At 47.1% G+C, this 18,738-nt stretch overlaps 1 protein-coding gene and 1 non-coding gene across 4 annotated transcripts in view; one reads left to right on the top strand and one right to left on the bottom strand.

Moving 5' to 3' along the window:
- Positions 1-3,675: 3,675 nt before the first annotated feature.
- LOC141567375 (small nucleolar RNA U13) lies at positions 3,676-3,779 on the bottom strand. Its single transcript, XR_012489970.1, has one exon. It is a non-coding gene; the product is annotated as a small nucleolar RNA U13 (small nucleolar RNA).
- A 2,736-nt stretch (positions 3,780-6,515) lies between these two features.
- The window catches only part of GASK1A (golgi associated kinase 1A), a 49,513-nt gene continuing 37,290 nt past the window's right edge, over positions 6,516-18,738 (top strand). The window contains exon 1 of one of the 3 annotated variants that reach the window (XM_019727503.2): positions 6,516-6,768. In XM_019727503.2, the coding sequence (XP_019583062.2) occupies positions 6,718-6,768 (51 nt within the window). In that variant the 5' untranslated portion in view covers positions 6,516-6,717. Of the gene's footprint in view, positions 6,769-10,296; positions 10,664-18,738 lie in introns of those variants that run through there. The other 2 variants (XM_019727506.2, XM_019727504.2) reach the window with 2 other exon arrangements.

Raw genomic sequence — 18,738 nt, 5'->3', positions numbered from 1 at the left:
GGTACTTGGCAAAGCCTCTGTTTTTAAATCCACGCTGTGCCATTGGAGAGCGCACACTGGGGAGGAACCCTTTAAAGGCAAGGACTGTGGTAAGGCCTTCAGTGAGAAAAATACTTTTATTCGGTATCAGAGTATTCATAGTGGTGAGAAAGCGTGTCTGTAAAGAGGGTGGCAGAGCTTTTCATGTGAACTCACAGCTCATTTGCCACCAATTGCTATGCCCTGGAGAGAAACCCTACCGATGTAAAGAGTATGGGAAAAACTTCACTCGGAGCTCAAACCTTGTCCCGCATCAGAAAATTCACTCAGGAGAGAAAGCCTATCAATCGACGTACGCAATGTGGGAAGGCCTCAGGCAGAAAGGCAATGTGCTAATAGACATCACCAAACTTACCTTTGCAAGACAGATTTCAAAGGCAAGTTCAGGATTGAAGCAGCACCGGGGGCTCCAGGAGAGCAGGAACCGCACCAGAGGAGGATACAGTGAGCATAAGGATTGTGGGGAAACCTTTATGTGGAATTCAAATGTCATTCTCCATCAGAGTATTCCTTCCGGTGAGACACTTTTAAATGAAATTGTTGGTTCAGATCCCCCAAGTGCAGGTTATTAGGCCCTCCCCTTCTTGGCCTGGTCCTACTAATCTAGCCCTACATCCTGCTTCTCCCCAGAAGACCCCCACTGCTCCAGCGTTTCTTTCTCCCCGCTCTCTACACCACACCCACTCTCACTTCTTACCTCACAGCCCTTGCTCTTTCTGCTTCGTCAGCGGCCCTGCCCTCTTCTCTCTCCCTTTCTTTGGTCTTTCCTGGACTTAAATAGGCCCTTTGAAGTTTGCAACTTTGATACTGCCTTTTGCACTCTTGCATGTACCTTCTGCCATCTTGAATCGTGACCTTTTCTGTAGATGGCCTCAATACAACTTGCCACTCAATTAACGTATTTTGCAGTGCATAATGCACACTTTTTTGCCCAAATTTGTGAGGGAAAAATAAGGATGTGCTGTATACACAGGTAGTGCTAATTCCATTTCCCTGAGTTTGGGCCAAAAACATGGGTGTGCATTATACAGAGAGCACTTTACACCTGGCAAAATACAGTATATCCTCGGTTTTCTTACCCCCTGTAGTGGATTCATATTTTTATTTTTAACTGTTGCAGCGAAGTTGTCATTTCTCAAGGACAGGAATCACATGACTAAATGGAAGTTTAGATATAGTTCCACTGTAAATGAATGTATAGCACGGACATTTGAGTGTAGATTTTAGCAATGGTAGAAAGGAGCAATCTCACTTAACTCAGGAAGGGAGAGACATAAATAGAAACTGAAGGTACTGCTCTAAGAAATGGACCTTGTAGGGAGCGGTTTCTGCCTGGACCTTACAGGAGAATGTGAATGGGAACTGGTCCTCGGTTATCCTTCTTCAAGGGATGATTTCATCGGGGCTTCCCCCCACAGCTGTACACCGGGCATCGAATTCATTTGACATTTTGGAGGAAACTGATCTATTAAACAAAAAATCAGTTTGTTATTTTCCCATCTGGTACATCTTTTTTGGGTCCAAATGATTATTTGCTATCTAGTTTCCATCTGTCTGTCTGTCTCTGCCTCTCTCTCCGTCCCTCTATAATGGGGTAGAATAGCCTCATTATGAAAAACCTCATTAGAAGTTGGCTGCTTCTAGATGGCATTTTCAGGAGATAGGGTGATAGATTATCTCCCTTCTCTTGTTTCCCTTGTTTGTACCTTGCAAATGTTATTCTCTTTTGTTGTAACCAAAAGGCATGTTTAGTTGGAAGCTGTGTTTTAAAAACAATACAAATGAGCCAGATGTTGACGACTAGGACAGTTTGGATGTCTTGGCAATGTCAAATTGCTGTATACATTTTAAAACATTTTCAATTTCCGCACCTGTAGGACTGTAAGAAACAGTTCACAGGTGGCCACCAGTCCCCAAACTGGCCTTTGAGTTGCAGGGCATGAGACTGTATCTTTATGGATCAAATCAGGAGCCTGCAGGTTAGTGGGTTGAGCAATAAAGGAGAATTGGTAAGTCCTATGGTTAGAGTACCTTAGCGTGAAAGGCACTGCTTTGTCTGGGATCTTGGGGGCTAAGGAGGACTCCATTAGGTCCTAGAGAGAGAACTAGTCTGATTGGATAAGCGTATCCTGCGTTAGGAGCTGGGCTATAGTGTAAAACTTTCAGAGGCATGACTGGAACTGTCAGGAATTCTTGCCTAAGACCTGTGCTGATTGAGATTGTGTAATTGTGTTTTAGTTGAGCTGTGTAACTTTTGTCTTCCAGATTGCGACACTGCAGTAAAGATATGCTCTTAAATGAACTCTGAGTGTGAAGGGGTGCTGTGAAGAATGGCTACTTCAGAGAGTGAGTCAAGGCATAGGTGGCTGGAATCAGGCTTAGAGACCTACAGTTTGGGAGCTCTCCTGCAGTGTCCTGTGTGAAATCTCAGCTGTCCATTTGTGACGGCATCAACAACTCTGCCTGCCACTGGCAGCATGAGTGTCCTTGTGGGGTGGACAGTTCTGTAGTGCAGAACAGGCAAAGGCGATGGAGGAGGGCATGCTTAGAGAATGCTCAGAGCAAGAGCATCCTGTGAAGTGACTCCATGTCTTGTCTCAGAAGTTTACTGCTCATGAACATGGAAGTCAACAGGTACATCCTATGCTGCTACCGGATGTGGAACCGAGTGGCAGGAAAGACCAACTCCTTTCCCTGCCATGACTCAGCCGTGACTCAGTGGGCTGTTTTTAAGCCACTAAGTTTGTGATAATTTGTTATGGCAGTGATAGAAAACTATTATAGGTGTCTCTTAAAAATGTAATTTGATAATTATGTAGAAAAACAATTGATATTTTTATGTTGAGTTTATAACCATCTATCTTACTAAACTACTAATTCCAATAATTTATACATCAATTACTTTAGACTACTCATCTACAAATAATCACAGTTTTATTTTTGTCTTTCTAATCCTCATACTTCTAATTTGCTTTTCTTGCCTTATTGCACTAACTGAACCTCTGATACCTTGTTGAACAGCAGTGATAAAAGGGGGCATTGTTGCCTCATTTCCAATCTCAATTTCATCATTAATTTGATCTTTACTTTAAATATTTATAGTCTTTATAAGATGAAGGGAGATCCCTTTGTTTTTAATTTTAATATTTCTTTCCCTTAATTTGTAATTAAGAAATAGAAGAAGTTTGAATTTTATCAAATGCTTTTCTAAGTCTACTGAGATGATCATGTGATTTTTCTCCTTTAATCTGTTAATGTGGCCAATTACATTGATTGATTTGTTATGTTAAATCAACCATGTATTCTTGATATAGACTCATTTTTGTCATGATATATTAGCTTCCCTTACCCTTTTTTACCTATTGCTGTATTTGATTTACTAATATTTTATATAGGATTTTTGGCATCAATATTTATGAATGACATTGGATTGTAAATTTTCTTCTCTTATACTGTTCTCATCAGGTTTTGCTATCAAGGTTGTGATACCCTCATACAATGAGTTGGAATCTACCTTTTCCTCCTATTCTCTGGAATACTTACTGTGAAATTGATTGTTCCGTATTTATTTGGTAGAACCCTTATTGAAGGCATGTAGGCCTGGAGGTTTCTTTGTAGGAAGATTTTTTTATTTCACATCAGATGGGTAATGTGCCGATGTCGTAACAAGGTTTGAGGGAGGCACATCTCACACAATAGCATGAACACCCAATCATCACACTTATGAACTACAAACGGATCATAGGAAGATTTAATTACAGATTCAGCCTATTTAGTAGGATTATTTCAGATTTTTTTTCCCCTTTTCATTTTAGAGAGTTGTATTTTTCTGAAAAATTTCCCTTTTCCTGCTGAAATTTCACATTTACTGGTGTAAAATTATTTATATAATATCTTCCTTTTTTAATGATTACATAATCTGTACTGATATCTTTTTAATTTATGATATAGGTCATTTATAGCTTCTCATTTTTCTGTATCAGTCTCATTAGAATTTAATAATTTTATTAGTTTTTTCAAAGGACCAACTTTTAAATCTTTTTTACTGTATGTTTGTTTTCTGTTTTATTAATTTCTACTCTTATTTTAAATATTTTCTTTCTTCTACCCTATGTTATTACTTTTTTTTTTTTTTACTACATTAGCTAGTGCTTAACTCATTAGTTTTCCACCCTTTTATTTCGCAATATATGAATTTATGTTTCCTTGTGTGCACTACTTTATCTTTTTATTCGGTTCAGAATATTTTCTAATTTAAAGTGTGGTATACCGTGTTTCCCCAAAAATAAGACCTAACCAGAAAATAAGCCCTAGCATGATTTTTCAGGATCCCCTGAACATAAGCCCTAATGTGTCTTTTGGAGCAAAAATTAATATAAGACCCGGTCTAATTTTCGGGGAAACATGGTATTCTTTGACCCATGAATTATTTAAAAGTATATTCCTTAATTTCCAAACACATGAGGATTTTCTAGTTATCCTCTGTTACTGATTTCTAGCATGATCGAGTAGTTGTCAAAGGATACACTCCATATGGTTTCAGCTCTTTGAAATATGTTGAGATTACACAATGGATGCTCCATATGGGGAAATAGTCCTTGCTTTAAAAGAATATCCACTTTGTAATTGTTGGATGCAGTATTCTATACAGATCCATTAGACCAACTTTATTTTTGTATTCTTCAAGTCTTTTATACCTTCACTAATATTTGTTTGGCTAGTTATTGAGAGGTAGGTTTTAAAATCTCATACTGTACCTCTGGATTTGTCCATCTTTCCATCTTTGTTTGCTTAGTAAACTTTGAAGCTGTATTTCCAGGTGTGTGTAGGCTGGATGCGTAGAGGCAGGCATGTGTAATGTGTGGGTGGGTGGGCAGACCCTGTGCCACTGTCTGTGGTCCTGAAATACTGTGCTTCAGGTCCTTTTATTTTATTTTTTTTTCTTTTAACCTGGGGCAGTGGTACTTCCTTTTGACTCTTGCAGGGATTCTGAGACTGAGGGGAAAGCTGCAAGTAGAGGAGAAAGTAGAGAGAGGAGAAAGAGAAACAGAGGAGAGGTCAGGAAGGCATAGCTGCCAAAGGATTCCCAGGGAGAAAGAAAAGAGGCTATTGTTCTGACAGTGTTTTCGAATATTCCCAGTTTCCAAGAAGGAAATGATTACTTTTGTGGGGAAAGTTCTTTTTTGTTCGTTTGTTTGTTTTTTTAAATTTTTTTATTGGGGAATATTGGGGAACTGTAGTTTTCCAGGAATCATCAGCTCCAGGTCAAGTCGTTGTCTTCAATCTAGTTGTGGAGGACGCAGTTCACTGGCCCGTGTGGGAATCGAACCGACGACCTTGGTGTTATGAGCACTGCACTCTAACCACTGAGCAACTGGCCGCCCCGACTTCGTACCATACCTCCACATGCTACCCTTGTGCAGGTGGGCCTTTTGTGTCCTTCAAACCCAACAGAAAGCATAGCGTCCTGATCTGCAAAGTCCACAGATGACCCTGATCCAACCCCACGCACATGGCTCTGCTCCCTTTGACTACAAGGCCTCCCCTGTCCCCGTTGCCCACTCAGAGAGCTCCTCCCGCCCTAACCACTCAGCTGGCTCAGACGTCCTGGAAGCCTTAGCTCACCTACTCGGGCAGGTTTATCTTCCTCCTGCAGGTGTCAAGTAAAACTTGCTCATTCCTTTCTGGTAGCTCTAGTCAGTGCTCACATCCATACTTTCCCCCACTGGAGGGTCTTGTGGCCAGAGGACTGTGTTCTAGTCGTCTTTGTCCCCCTAGCCCCTTACACAGTCCTTGGCACATAGGCGATACTAAGTGTTGAATCCAGAAGTGAGGGAAATGATTTCTGCAATCAGTAGATACAACACGTATTGGACAGTTCAATCACTTTAACATTAGTTCACTCAGCAAATATTAAATTCGTTCTCTGTGCCAAGCATCATGACAGGTGCCAACATTACACCTGTGAATAATCAGTGATGGCATCTTTCCTCCTATTGCTCAGGAAAACACAAGAAGGTAGACAGCCATGGACAGTGGAAGTAAGGACTCTAGCAAGAAATACTGTTTCATGAATCCCACCCACATTGAACGATCAGCTGGCAGTAAATAGGAGGGGAGTGGGGCTTGCTCAAGTCAAGGTCTATAAAATGCCTATGAAAGAGATGGTTGAATTAGAGCCTGTTACCAAGTGAGGAGGCTCTAGAGACACAGTGGGCACATAGCCACCTGGTGAGGAACAGACTGTGGGGTCAACTGTCCTTATGGCCCTGAGTTTGTCTTAGCTCTGTCTCCACCCTTGTGGAGCCAGGACATTATGTACAGTAGCTAGGGAAAACCCAGGGCTCAGTCAAGGCAGAGAGCAGCTTCCATATGAAACGTTGGCCACACGGTGGTGCTATTTACTTCTTCCCGTCCTCATTATTTAAAACGTTTCTCTCTTACACCCTTGATTCTGGGACCAGCCTGGATGGGTCCATCCTGCCTGCCAGCCTTGAAGCTCAGTGCACTTCCTCCTTTGTATTCCTTCTGAGGAGCTCGCTGTCCATGAGTGGTAAGAACTATTCAGGATTACCTGAGTTCTCAGAATTCACCTTCAGATCTTAAATGATGAGGCCAGCTAAACAGGTCTCCTGACCTTGAGAAGAAGTGATTGGAAGTAGGAAGCACGTTGAGCTAATGGCTGCCCTTCATTCATTCTCTAGACTGCTGCTTGGATACAGGAACAAGGTAAGAAAATCATAGCTTCACTGAGGGTTCTATGAGCAAGGCCTTGGTGAGGGTGGAAGAGAAGAGAACTGTCATTTCATGAGCACCTAGTAGGTGTTAAGCTCCTTACATTCATTGTCTCTTTAAAACTTGCTAACAATCTTCAAACAATACTTTTTTCACTCTCATCAAGTGTTCAAAGCCCACAGGGCTGAGTCTGATTCAAGGCTCAGCTGTGAGGTCCTGGGTGCTGCCTCTACTCCCAGCACCTCTGCAGGAGGCCCTGTCCCCAAGCCCAGGCCTCGGGTCTGGGAGGTCCCCTGAGCTGGGGGACAAGAAGGTAGAAGGTCTTTCAAAGTCTCTTTGTTGTCGTATGTTTTGTACAGTAGGTGATCAGGTGGTATACTTAAGTAGCTTGTAAAGGCGTAATGCATATATATGGGGATATACTCAAAAACTTACTGCTGCTGAGCTGAATAATCAGAAAAATCTGGAGCCTGCTGGTATAGATTATGAGTCCTTTGAGGCTAGAGAACGTATGTGTTAATTTTTGTTTTACGTAGCTTTTTATTGAAGGTTAACATACAGACAGACAGGTGCACACATCACAAGTACTACAGCTCGATGCATTTTCATCTGTGATTGGTACTGACACCAGTAGTAGCCAGATGGAGAAACAAAACACAGCAGCACCACAAAAGCCCCTCCTACCTCCTTCCCCGTCATCACCTTCCTTCTGGGCAACCACACACCTGAGTTCTAACAGCAGAAATTAGCATTGCCTGTTTGTGTATCTCAGATACGTGGAATCAGAGGCAGGCCAATTTTTGTGGCTGGCTTCTTTCCCTTCACAGAGCGTCTGTCATTGTGTATGCAGTTCTTGAATTCTCATTGCTGTAAAATGCTCCACTGTGTGAATGCACCACAATTAACTTATTGTTTCTACTGTTGATGGATATTTGGGTTGTTTCCAGCTTGGAACCACTGCAAATAATGCTGCTATGAGCATTCTTGTACATGGCTTTTGGTGCATAGTATAGACAGTTCTGTTGGGTACAGGCCTGGGAGTGGGTTTGCTGGGTCACAGAAGACGTGGACATTTAGCTTTAGTACACAGCCAGACAGTTTTCTAACATGGTGGTACGTCTTCCTTGCTCTTGACATTCAACACCAAACACAGGGTGTGTGACAAATGTGTTCTGGACGAATGCATGGAGTGCGAGGAAGCAGGGGGACGGAATGAGAAAGGGCATTGACAAAGAATGTCAGCGTTGTAGGCATGTTGAGTCACAGAGTCACAGGCACTGTGGAGGAGGATGTTATCAGGGAGGTAAATCGCCACATCTGAGATAATCAGGGTAAAGTGGTCTGAATGATAGAACTCCAGAGCTGGAAGGAGTCAGCAGACACCAGGAGTTAGTAAAGAAAGGGAAGTTGATTTTTCTAGGCAGAATCCTGTGAGGGCCAGGGGGAGTCGCTGCAGAGCTGGGGTGCACGCTCAGCGCCGTGGGTCCAGCACTCAGTTTTATCTGCTTACCCCAGGTGGTCATTCTCAGAGTAGTGACTGCTCACGTTCAGTCCGGGTGACAGAAGTGGTAGTTGTTCATTTACAAAGGGAGTTGCTACACTCACCGTCTGGGAGCCCCCTTAGCTGAGCAGAGTATCACGTGAACAGCATGGTTGCGAGCTTGGGAGTCAGGCTTCAGAATGTAGAGTTTTGACTCTGGTTTTACGTGACACTTCATGTGGCTGGGCCAGTTTCTGGAGCAGCTTTTCGCAAGTATGTCCCAAGAGTCCTCTGACCTGATTCCTCTGAAAAAGAGTTCTGCATCCAGGAAACCTGGGAAAAACTGGGCACTCTCCTTCTGTCTCAGAAAACCTCAGTGCATATTAACCTCAAAGCCTCTGACAAGTTCTACTGCAAAAAACAAAAATCTGTTTAACTATGCTCAGTGTCCTCACACTTGACCAACAGAATCCCTGCCTTTTAAATTCTTTTGATATATAACAGATACATTCTGCAGAATACCACAAAACCCTTTGAAAACTCTTAAAGAAATCGCTCTGTTCCATTCTCTAGCACAGTGTTTTTCAAACTACACTCCTTAGTGGATATTAGTGAAAAAAAAGTTAGTGATTTGAGACCACCATTAAAAAACAATTAAAATGGAATAGAAGAGAACAAAATCAGAGTGTACCACATGTAATAATGGTTTATAAAGCTTTTAGTACATTTATACACACACGTTTGTGTAAAGAGTCACCACACAGAATGTACGCGTTAGGTGGTCACAGTCAAGGGAGGACAACGTGGTTTCCCCAAACACCTGCACAAAGCACTGAGAAGTCTGGAGCGTCCCACTGCCTCTTCTCACTCCTCATCCAGTGCTCAGACTGTACCCTCCCGGCCCCCTGTGCACACACACGCTGCAGTTCTCAGCGCTGCCTCCTGCCTCCGCTCTTTAACAATGTCTTCCTCCACCGCGAGCTCCTGCTCTGGCAAATAGACTTTGGTTTGCTGAACTGCTTACTGACCATCCTCCGTCAGGAAAGTCACTTCAACGCCCTGATCCTTAGTTTCCCTAGGTGTAAATGGTAATAATAAATTTGTTCTCTGAGGATCGTTTATGATGATGACATGAAATGACCTACAGAAAGCACATGGATCATAATAAGGACTGCAAAATACTTTTCCTTAGATCTGGCCCTCCTGCCCACACTTTAAGGAGACTCTCTGGGTCTTTGCTCTGCTTAAGAAGCACTATTATCGGTGACAACTTCAAAGTATTCTGCAGCAGGGAACTCCTGGGAAGAGGCCAGTTTCTGACCGTGAACACTGATTCTTGTTAGTTTCAATCTCGGAGGGTCATATGTCACCAGGTTCCAGGTTCTCTCAGGGTGCTCTCCCGCTGACTCTGCCTACAGGCTCTTAAGAATCCTGAGATCCAAACCTTGGGTTGCTTAGGGACACAAGTTTCAAAGAGGTCCAGGCACTGGTTGAAGGTCACTCAGCTGTTAACAGAGGAACCAGCCCCCAATTCCTGGGCTATGGACTCCATGCCCAATCCTTTCTTCAAGGAGCGTGCAGACCCTTAGGTCCTGCTAACACTGTGCCATAGCGCACCTGTAGATGACGCAGGGGACACAAGGCACTGTCTATGCATCCATAGTGGACGGATCTGTAACAGTCACTTACTCCAGCTATTATAACTTAAACACTGATTAGTTCTCAAGGAGAAAAACTGTTCATGTGTTCAACAGATTTTCCTTCCAAACTGCCCTTGGGTACTGAGCCCTAAGGAGACTAGGAGATGCCAGTAAAAGAGACTTGTTTTCCTGCGAGTTTGCCTCGTGCTCACAGAGCACCCGCACACCTTGGAGGTGGGATCTGGGTAATGCGCACAGGCCCTGCCCGGCGCCCCGTGCCTCCTGCCTCCGTGGCGGGCGGGACGGTTCCTTCCTAGCACCTGGGTCTCTGCTTCAGGCGGCTGTGGCTGCCTGAGCCCCGGGCAGGGCTTTTATTGTGAAAGGAGCTCCCCCCTCCCGCGCTTTCGGGGAAGTGGGGAGGCAGGGCCCGGAGCAGCCGGCAGGGACTTTGCAAACTGTGCAAACGTCCCTAGCTGATCTCGGAGGCTCGCGGCTGCGGGAGGGCCCCCGCAGACCTACAGACCCCTCGTGCATTCGCCCAGACCTCCTCTAACAACTCCATCCGCAGAGCACCCCGCACGCATCGCACGCCCGGGAGTTGTCGCAGGGCCACTTTGCCGCTGAGAAGCTGTAGACTTTCGGTCCGAGAAACCCGCGTCCAGGGAAGCCAGGCGAGCCACGGCTCCAGAGGCGGCCCGGGGGCAGCGGGATGAGCTGGTGAGCCGGTTGAGCGCGCCAAGCAGCGGGTCCAGCCACCACGGGGGACATGGTAGGAATCCCGGGAGGGGCAGCGCGGACCGAAGGGGAGGGTGGACACCCCGACAGGTGGCCGCAGGCAGCGCTCACAAGCTGCGGGCACGCAGAGCTTGCGCGGTTTCCGGGGTCCAGAATTGTTCCCCGAAGGTTGCATGGGGGCGGTGGCAGCTTTCATTTGTGCACCTAGGACAGGGGGTGGGGGAGGTGGGAGGGCAGGACAGTCAGCTTTCCTGCTTCCCGTGGTGGGGATGAGCGTTATTAAGGGGCTTTCATTACGGATCCGCACGCCCTGGCTGGACCGTAACCTACTAGCAGCGCTGTACAAACTTCATCAATCCATAGCCCTGGGAGAGGAGAGAATTCTGTGGGGCACCCACGGCGGCCTCAGATGAGTGAGATAGATGCCTTTGAAATGACTTTATTCTACTGAAAAATGCATGTGAATTTGGTATTGTCTCCTATAGCTTAGCCATGTTTGAATATTAAACAAGGAGTGCCTTACATTTATTACCATAGAATTAAATTGGCTCTGGTAAGGTTCCAACGCCCAGCTCCCAGGTGCCCCATCTTCCTCCGCCTCCCAGGACCTCAGGGCGGGTGTGGGAACGCTGGTTGGCCTGGGATGTCATTTGTGAAGCCGGGGACCTTGTGAAGGTCGCTCTTCCATTGATAGAGCTCACAGACCCCAATAAGCGGGAAAGATAGACCCTCTGAGAATGTGACCAGGCAGCTTAGCTTCAGCTCACGTGTAGCCTCAGGAAAGGGGCTTCCCCTGGGGTTGATCTGCTCTGTTCCAGGTAGAAGGTACCTGCAGCCCCCACGCACCTGCTCCTGCAGTTCACTGACCTGCCCTGTGGGCGGGTGTCAGCCATTTTGATGACTTTGAACTCTAAAAGAACCCAGGGGGCCTCCTGTTGGCTTCTATGACCTACTCCCGCACCCCAAACTCAGACAAGGCAAAATGGAGCTCACCAGAGATACTTCTCCAGGAGTTTAGCTGCGGGCCTGGAGTTTAGAAGGGTGTTTAGAGATTCCGCATAGGATGGAGGTCTCTGGGAAAACAGCTCCTTCTGTGCACCTGAGGCTGAGGGCTGGTCAGCAGGAGCTGGCGGCTCAGGGAAGGGTACTATGGGGCAGTGTGTGTGTGTGCGCACGCGTGTGTGCCACTTTCCACTGCAGAACATCCCCTTCCTAATCCTTCTAGGTTTTCTTCGCAAAGCTGCTAAAGAGAAAGAAATAATAGAATCCTAAGGTTGAAAAAGGGGAGTGATCGCAGATACAGGATGTGAAACTGAAAAGTGTAGAGATTTTTTTCCTATACAATTTCCTATTGAGGGGCAAGAGTGTTGCCAGAAGAGACTGGGGGCCAAGCCATCCCTCGAAAGACCATCCCTTGTGTGCAGGAATCTCAGGCTTCAAAAGTCTATGGCAGAACCTCTCAGGCCTCCTGCGGGGGAGGTGGAGTGCAGGAGGGGAGAAGGTACCTGCCTTCTGCTCTGGCAGCTTCAGGCTGTGTGGATGTGTTTGCTCCACTGCCAATGTGGGCTTCCTGTTCCCGTGAGCCAGCAGTCTCCTGGCTTCTCCTCCTCAGCTCTGGGGTTGTGTTAGGAAGACGACGTGAGTCAGGATTTCATTGCATCAGGCTCCACTTGCCAGAGATAGAGGCCTTCTGGGTAACCCCTGGCCGCAGAATAGCCTTGGAGATGGGAACGCTTCCTTTGCTTAGCCTGCTGAATGAAGGGTCCTGTGCTCCTGTGGTCCAGAGGCCTGGCGTCCAAGGGGCAGCCTGACACTGGCTGGAACCAGCAAAGGAAGAGGCAGGGGACTGGGAATCCTCCTCTTCCTTGGGGGAACTTCAGTTTCCTCTGCTATAAAATGAAAGATTGGATTAGACGTCCTTTGAGGCTCCATCTAGCTCCAAAAACAGGTGATATGTGAATAATTTTGAGGTTGGACCTCCTCCCTGGTCTTGACCTCTTCTTAGCATGGGCAACTTAGAGTGTGTGAGGAAGAAGTGGTTCTCAGCCCTGGCTCTGACTGTTCCCCAGGCCGAATCCAGAGTGGGACCCAGGCCAAGGGACTGTTTGAAGGCTCCTGAGTGATGCCAGCATACAGCCAGGACTGAGGACCACAGGACTGGAAGGCTGAAGGAACAGGGAAGGCTGGGGCTCACAGCTGCACTTCCCCAAATATCCCTGCCACTCCTTCATCTCGAGTCTTAAAATAGAAGGTTTTGGTGAAAGTCACCTGGGAAATAATACATGCTACAAGCCCATCTTGGGGAATGCTTCCGTAGAGAAACCTTTTTAAACTCATTAAACCTGAGATGTCAGGTTCCCCAGCTTGTTTGAAGATGGAAGCCTTTATCCAGTAATTCCTCAACACCATCACATTACGGATCCAATGTACATAAGATGGGAAAGCCTGGGTTAGAAATATAAAGCTACAAGTCTGGAATTCTTAAATGTCTTTTTGAAAAAGTAAACACTGAGCTGCAGGACCTATGAGGGCATTTTTGATCATCCTGAAGGGGTGTGGGCCTCTGCCATGGCTTGGTGTGCCAATTTCTAAAGCTAAGATTGGGACACTTGCCACCTTTCCTTACAATAATAATTGATATATGCCAGAGACTCTGAGCTTGGATGAAAACTATTGGTAGAAGTTAAGACTATTACTGGCAAATTAAAAATAAAAGTTTTCTTCCTGATTCTTGGGGGGTAAATATGTGTGTGTGTGTGTGTGTGTGTGTGTGTGTGTGTGTGTGTATATGGCAGCCATACTGCCAACTTCTACGGTAACCATAGTTATCATTGTATTGTATTTCCGACTCTCTGGATATTATTTTAAAGAGTTCAAATTATACGAAACATGCAGTTTTACAGCTTGTTTTGCTTCACTTTTTATCAAAGAATGTTTCCATGTCGACATCTCTAGAAAAAAATCTTCATAACCATACTTTTAATGCTCAGAACCAGGATTTTGATAATTGTCTCCCTGCTTGTGGACTTGAGCTTGTTTCGACGTTGAGGCTGTTTTCAATGGCGTGTGGCCAGCTTCTGATTATCCACGGACATGGGGATCTGAGTGCCCGGCTAAGTGGAAATCAGACAAGCTCACAAGAACAAATTGCTTCAGGCTCTTCATCAAAGATTTTACTGCAGCCACCCTTGAGGGCCCGGAGTGTGGGTGTGGGAGGTGTGTCTGTGCTTTAGGCATGACATCAGGCCGGCACCCTGCGGGGAAAGGGGGTCCCAGGAGAGCCCACGCGTGGGTCAGTTCTCCTGGGAAGAAACAAGAGCTAAATCCCTGGATTGTAGCTCAGAGGGGAGTCTCCAGGTGAAGGAGCCAAGGACAGAGAAGGAATGTGTCCTCCAGGTCACTCAGAACTGGCCTTGAGCCTGGATCTCCTGGTTCTCCCCGCTGCCCCCCACCATGCAGGCCCCACCACAGACACAGTGGCCTCTTCATATGTTTGAGGCGTTTGATACAGCTGGCGGTGGTGGAGCAAAGGCACAGGGTGTGAAACCAGAAGGAGGTTTGTGCCAGACGAGGCTCGTGTGTGACTCTGAGACAGCACTCCGGTACTCCAGGCTCCTTATCTGTAAAACGGGTATTAATAATGGGTTGTTACGCGGAGCGAATGGGATCACTGAGGTGGAAACACTTGGGGCCCCAAAGGAGCTATCAGAATGTGGGTTTTACAGAGGACCCACAAAAACAGGCTTTCTTTGTCAGCAAACAGTAAGGAAGTCACCGATGCATTTCATTCAATTCCAGTCAAGCGGATGCTTCTGGGACTCTTCTCTTAATATCGGTCCAGTGTAAATAGATTCTATTCTAGTTTTCTTGCTCCTTTAAAACTCTCTTCTCACCAGGCAGGAAATACCCAGTCTGTGGGAGATGTTAGCCTAGTCTTTGTTCCCGGGGCCTCCTTGTCGGATGGGGAGGCAGCCTCCACTTAGCCACGGGCCCTGAGGTCTAACGCTGGGGTAACCAGCAAATCGCCCTGCCGAAGGTCTGGGTGAGTCCCTTAGGAACTTAAACTGGTTTTGGAATCAGAACTGGGAATTGAGGCATCCAGCTCTGGAGCCTGCCGGGAATTTGATACCCTCTCTCTTGTGGTCACCCCCGTCACCGTGCAGCTCCTGCTGCACATATGAGTCAGGGTGTCCACAGGGCTGGCTGGGAGCAGACGGTTTTAAATAATCCACTGGCCCCCACCAGAGCAAGCAGGGGTTGGTCTGAAAATAGTGGGTTGGAAGGGGTCAGGGTCGGTCTCGCAGATGAGTTCCTCAAGCCATTTCAGGGGCCAGTGAGAGAAATGTGCTTCAGATGGGCCTCAGTTATGCTGACAACCCCCTGAGGAAAGGCCTGGGAAGCCTAACCCTCCCTTTCCACCAATGTAGGTACCAACGTAGAAGCGGAGTGCACCAGGTTTCCTGGAGGCCCCGGGTGCTGTGAGCGGCCTGCAGAGTCTTTGTTTGGATCGCTTCTTGATGTGACTGCTTAAATTTTTCCGTCTGGGGCATCTGGAGTACAATCCTGTATCGTCTGCATGTGTCTACGTGGGCTTGCTCTAAAGGGCCACCTGGCCTGAGAGTGAGGATGGATCAGTCGTTTGTGGGTCATCCCCAGGCTTCCCTCCTCTGTGTGAACCCCTTGGTCCCCCCACAAACACAGACACATATTCTTGGAAGTGGCCTGGTTGTGTTCCCAAGGGTCTGGCCTGGTGGTTCCAGAACTGTTCGCTGAGAGGAAGCTGGAAGGTGCTTTAAGGTAGCTGGTGAATTCAGGGGTGAAGGGAGGTGAGAGTGAAAGGGAGGATGAGGGAGATGTGGCGATGAGGAAACAGTGGGGGCCTCGTGCTGGTCTCTGGGCCTTGACAGGTTCTGAACAAACACATATCTTCTTTGGGCAGGACCTGAGTCTTATCCCAGTGCTTTGCAATTCTTGTGGCACATCTACAAGGCCACAGGAGGGGAATTAACAAGCTCTGTGTAAGTGTGTATTGGTGCTCCCTCTCTCTCCCCGCTGCCTTGACATTCATCCACACATCCATCCATCCATCCAGAAAACACCTGCTGTAAGCCAGACATTGTGTTAGGGTGCAAGATGTAACAATAAATAGAGTGATGCTGCTTGTGTGTGTGCACCTGTGTGGGTGTGTATGTGGGGCAGAGCAGGTAGCAGGTGCTTCCATTGAAACACCAAGAAACGTTCCTTTTCTATGAGCTAAATGCTCTGATGAGGATGCAGATAAGAGCGCCCCTCAGCCCCAGCCTGAGGAGTGAGGGCGCACGGGGAGGCTCTAGGACAGGGAGTGTCTAAGAATAGCCTGGAATTTTCAAGTGGAGAAAAGGGAGGCCACTGTGTATCTACTGGAATAGCTGGAAAACAAAACACCCTGACGATGTCCAGTGCTGGCCAGGATGTGGAGCTACTGGAACGCTCAGTGGAAACGCACAGCGATGCAGCCACACTGGAAAGCAGTTTGTCAGTTTCTTCCAAAGTTAGACATACACTTACCACATGCCCAGAGATCCCGTGTATTTACCCAAGAAGAACGAGAACTTATGTCTACACAAAACCCTGGATCCAAATGTTTGTAGTGGCTTTATTTAGAATCCCCCTAAACTGGAAACAACCCAGATGTCCCTCAACGGTAGATTGGATAGAAACATACTATGGTCCATCTATACCGTGGAGTCAGCAACAAAAAGTACTGGTACCTAGAACAACAGGGAGGACTCTCAGAGGCTTTATGCTGAGTGGAAGAGGTCCATCTCCAAGGTTATGTGCTGTGTGATTCTGTTTACATGACATTCTGGAAAAGATGAAACTATGGGGATGGAGAACAGGTAATGGTTGCCAGGGGTCAGGGATAGAAAGGTTGTCACTACAAAGGGACAGGACACGGGAGGTTTTCGGGGTGATGGAACTGTTATATGCTGAGTCTGGTGGTGGTTAAAGGAATCTGTACATATATTCAAAGTCATACAACTGTCCGTTAAGAAATTTAGTTTTGATGGACGCAAATTTAAAAAATAATATAACAACAAGAAGAGGGAAAGGCAGCCCAGCAGAAGGAACAGCATGTACAAAGCCCTGGAGGCAAAAGTTGGATGGGAGGAAGTTGGGGGGAACCTCCTAGAAACGAGGCTCTCGGCAGAGTGGTCTCCCAACCCAGCCAGGAATTTGTATAATTCTGAGGGCAGAGGGGACAATGGGAGGGCTTTTGAGCTTGGAGAGGTGGGATCATGTTGGAGAACAGTTTTGGGGGTAGGGGAGAGTGCAGGGAGTGGAGTAGAGGGAAGCGTGTCTGGGGAATGATGGTGGTCCTGGTGGACAGCATGGAGGAATGGGCCCTGCGGCTGGCCAGAGGGAGCAGCTGGGAGGCGTATTTGGGCAGGAGAACTCCAGCCCTTGGGAACCTCCGATGGGGAGACTGAGGGTAGGTCAAGAGTGACTTCCGCTTCTTGTTCAGACTTCTGGGTATACAGGCCTCTCCTTGTATAACTGCCTTCCTCCTCGCTCTTCATCTTCATTTTTATTTATCTTACGTGTCCTTTAATTACACTTAGAAGTAATCATGATATGGAAGCAACTTATTTAAAAATGATGCTAATCATTTTCATTCTATAATTATGTTCTATTCTTAAGATTATTGGTTATATTATTATGTTATGTTCTTACGAGCAATGGTGAAGTTTTGACATTTTCCTCCAATCCTCTGAATTGGTTTTCCCTTTCTAATCATAAAGATAGGCTAGAGATAGTTGCCAATAATAAATGATGGAGATGTTATTGACTCGTATGTCGCCTAAGCCACCTTGCCTGCGATCCCTGGTGCCCTCTGCCAGCCAGCTCAGCTGCACCAGTTCCCGTCCTGGCCCCAGGCCCAGCTGACCGCCACTGCTGGAGGGTGGGTAGGGGCTGCGGTTGCTGCATCTCTTCTAGCCCAGCTCCCCCACCGGCCAGCCTACCATGGGCTTGGGTTTCTGCTAAGTGGCAGTGGGAAGGGGCTGTGTCACATGCTGTTGACTTGTGGGCAGTTTTTGTTTGGCTTTCGAGGGTGTTTGCTTGCAATGAGCAAACAGCCTCTTCCAGAACCATCTGGAGAATTCAAATCCTTCCATCTTGGCTTGGGCAGCAAGTTCGTGGTTCCATGTTTGGGAGCCAAGTCGGGTAGAGATTTTTCCAGAAAGACCATCAGCCAAAAAAACTAGTCAAAGACAGCAGAGGGGATAGGGGATAGCAGAGAGAAAGGGAGAGAAAAAAAGAGAAAAGTCAGAGCCTGCAATGTGTGGACGTGAGATGGGACAGTGAGACTCAGAGACAAAAAGGACCAGCCCGTGGATGTCCCAACACACCTGGGTGTCCTTCCGCCCTGTGGGCACCTGCGCTGGAGCAGACAGGTGCTCCTTGCAGCCTGGCAGCATGCCACTGGAGGGACCTGGCTGTGGGTGGTGCACTAGGCTTGGGGTTCTGAGCGGGGTCTCAGCAGTGTGTTGCCATCCAGCAGAGCAGTGACGTGCTCTGCTGGCCTGGCTGGCAGGGCCTGACTGCTACTACCTCTCTGTGCTTCACGAGCCCCAGGCGTCAGCCCTGTGTCCCTGACGGGAGAGCATTATCCGCGGACAAACTCGGCTTGTCCAGGCTGGCCTTGCCTCTGTCCATGCTGGTTTTGCACCAGTGCTATGAGGTGACTTCCAATGGACCCGGCACCACGGAATTCTCAAGACATTCTGTCACGCACTTACAAAGTTGCTTTAGTACTTTTAAAAGCTTGGTAATATGTTTGTGTGGGAAGGGAAGACCCAAATATAGTCAAACCTGTAACATCAAAGGGCTGTAATTTCAAAAAGTACAGGAGCCACCACCCCCTTTATCCTTTTCCCCAAAGGAGGTGAATGAACTCTGGCCTCAAGGATAATCTGATAGCCCTCAGAGCATCTGCAGATGGTGGGGTCACAGCACCCTGCTCTGAAGCAGGGGTGTTTGTTGGAGTGGAAGGGCCAGAGCTAGGCTCCAGCTGTGCCCAGGCCTGGGTGGGGGCTTTGGGTCACGCTGTCTGGGATGCCTGGGCCC

Source organism: Rhinolophus sinicus, linkage group LG10 (assembly GCF_036562045.2).
Source record: "Rhinolophus sinicus isolate RSC01 linkage group LG10, ASM3656204v1, whole genome shotgun sequence".
NCBI lineage: Eukaryota > Metazoa > Chordata > Mammalia > Chiroptera > Rhinolophidae > Rhinolophus > Rhinolophus sinicus.
The sequence above is the reverse complement of the archived record's forward strand: the minus strand, read 5'-3'. Positions and strand labels throughout refer to the sequence as shown.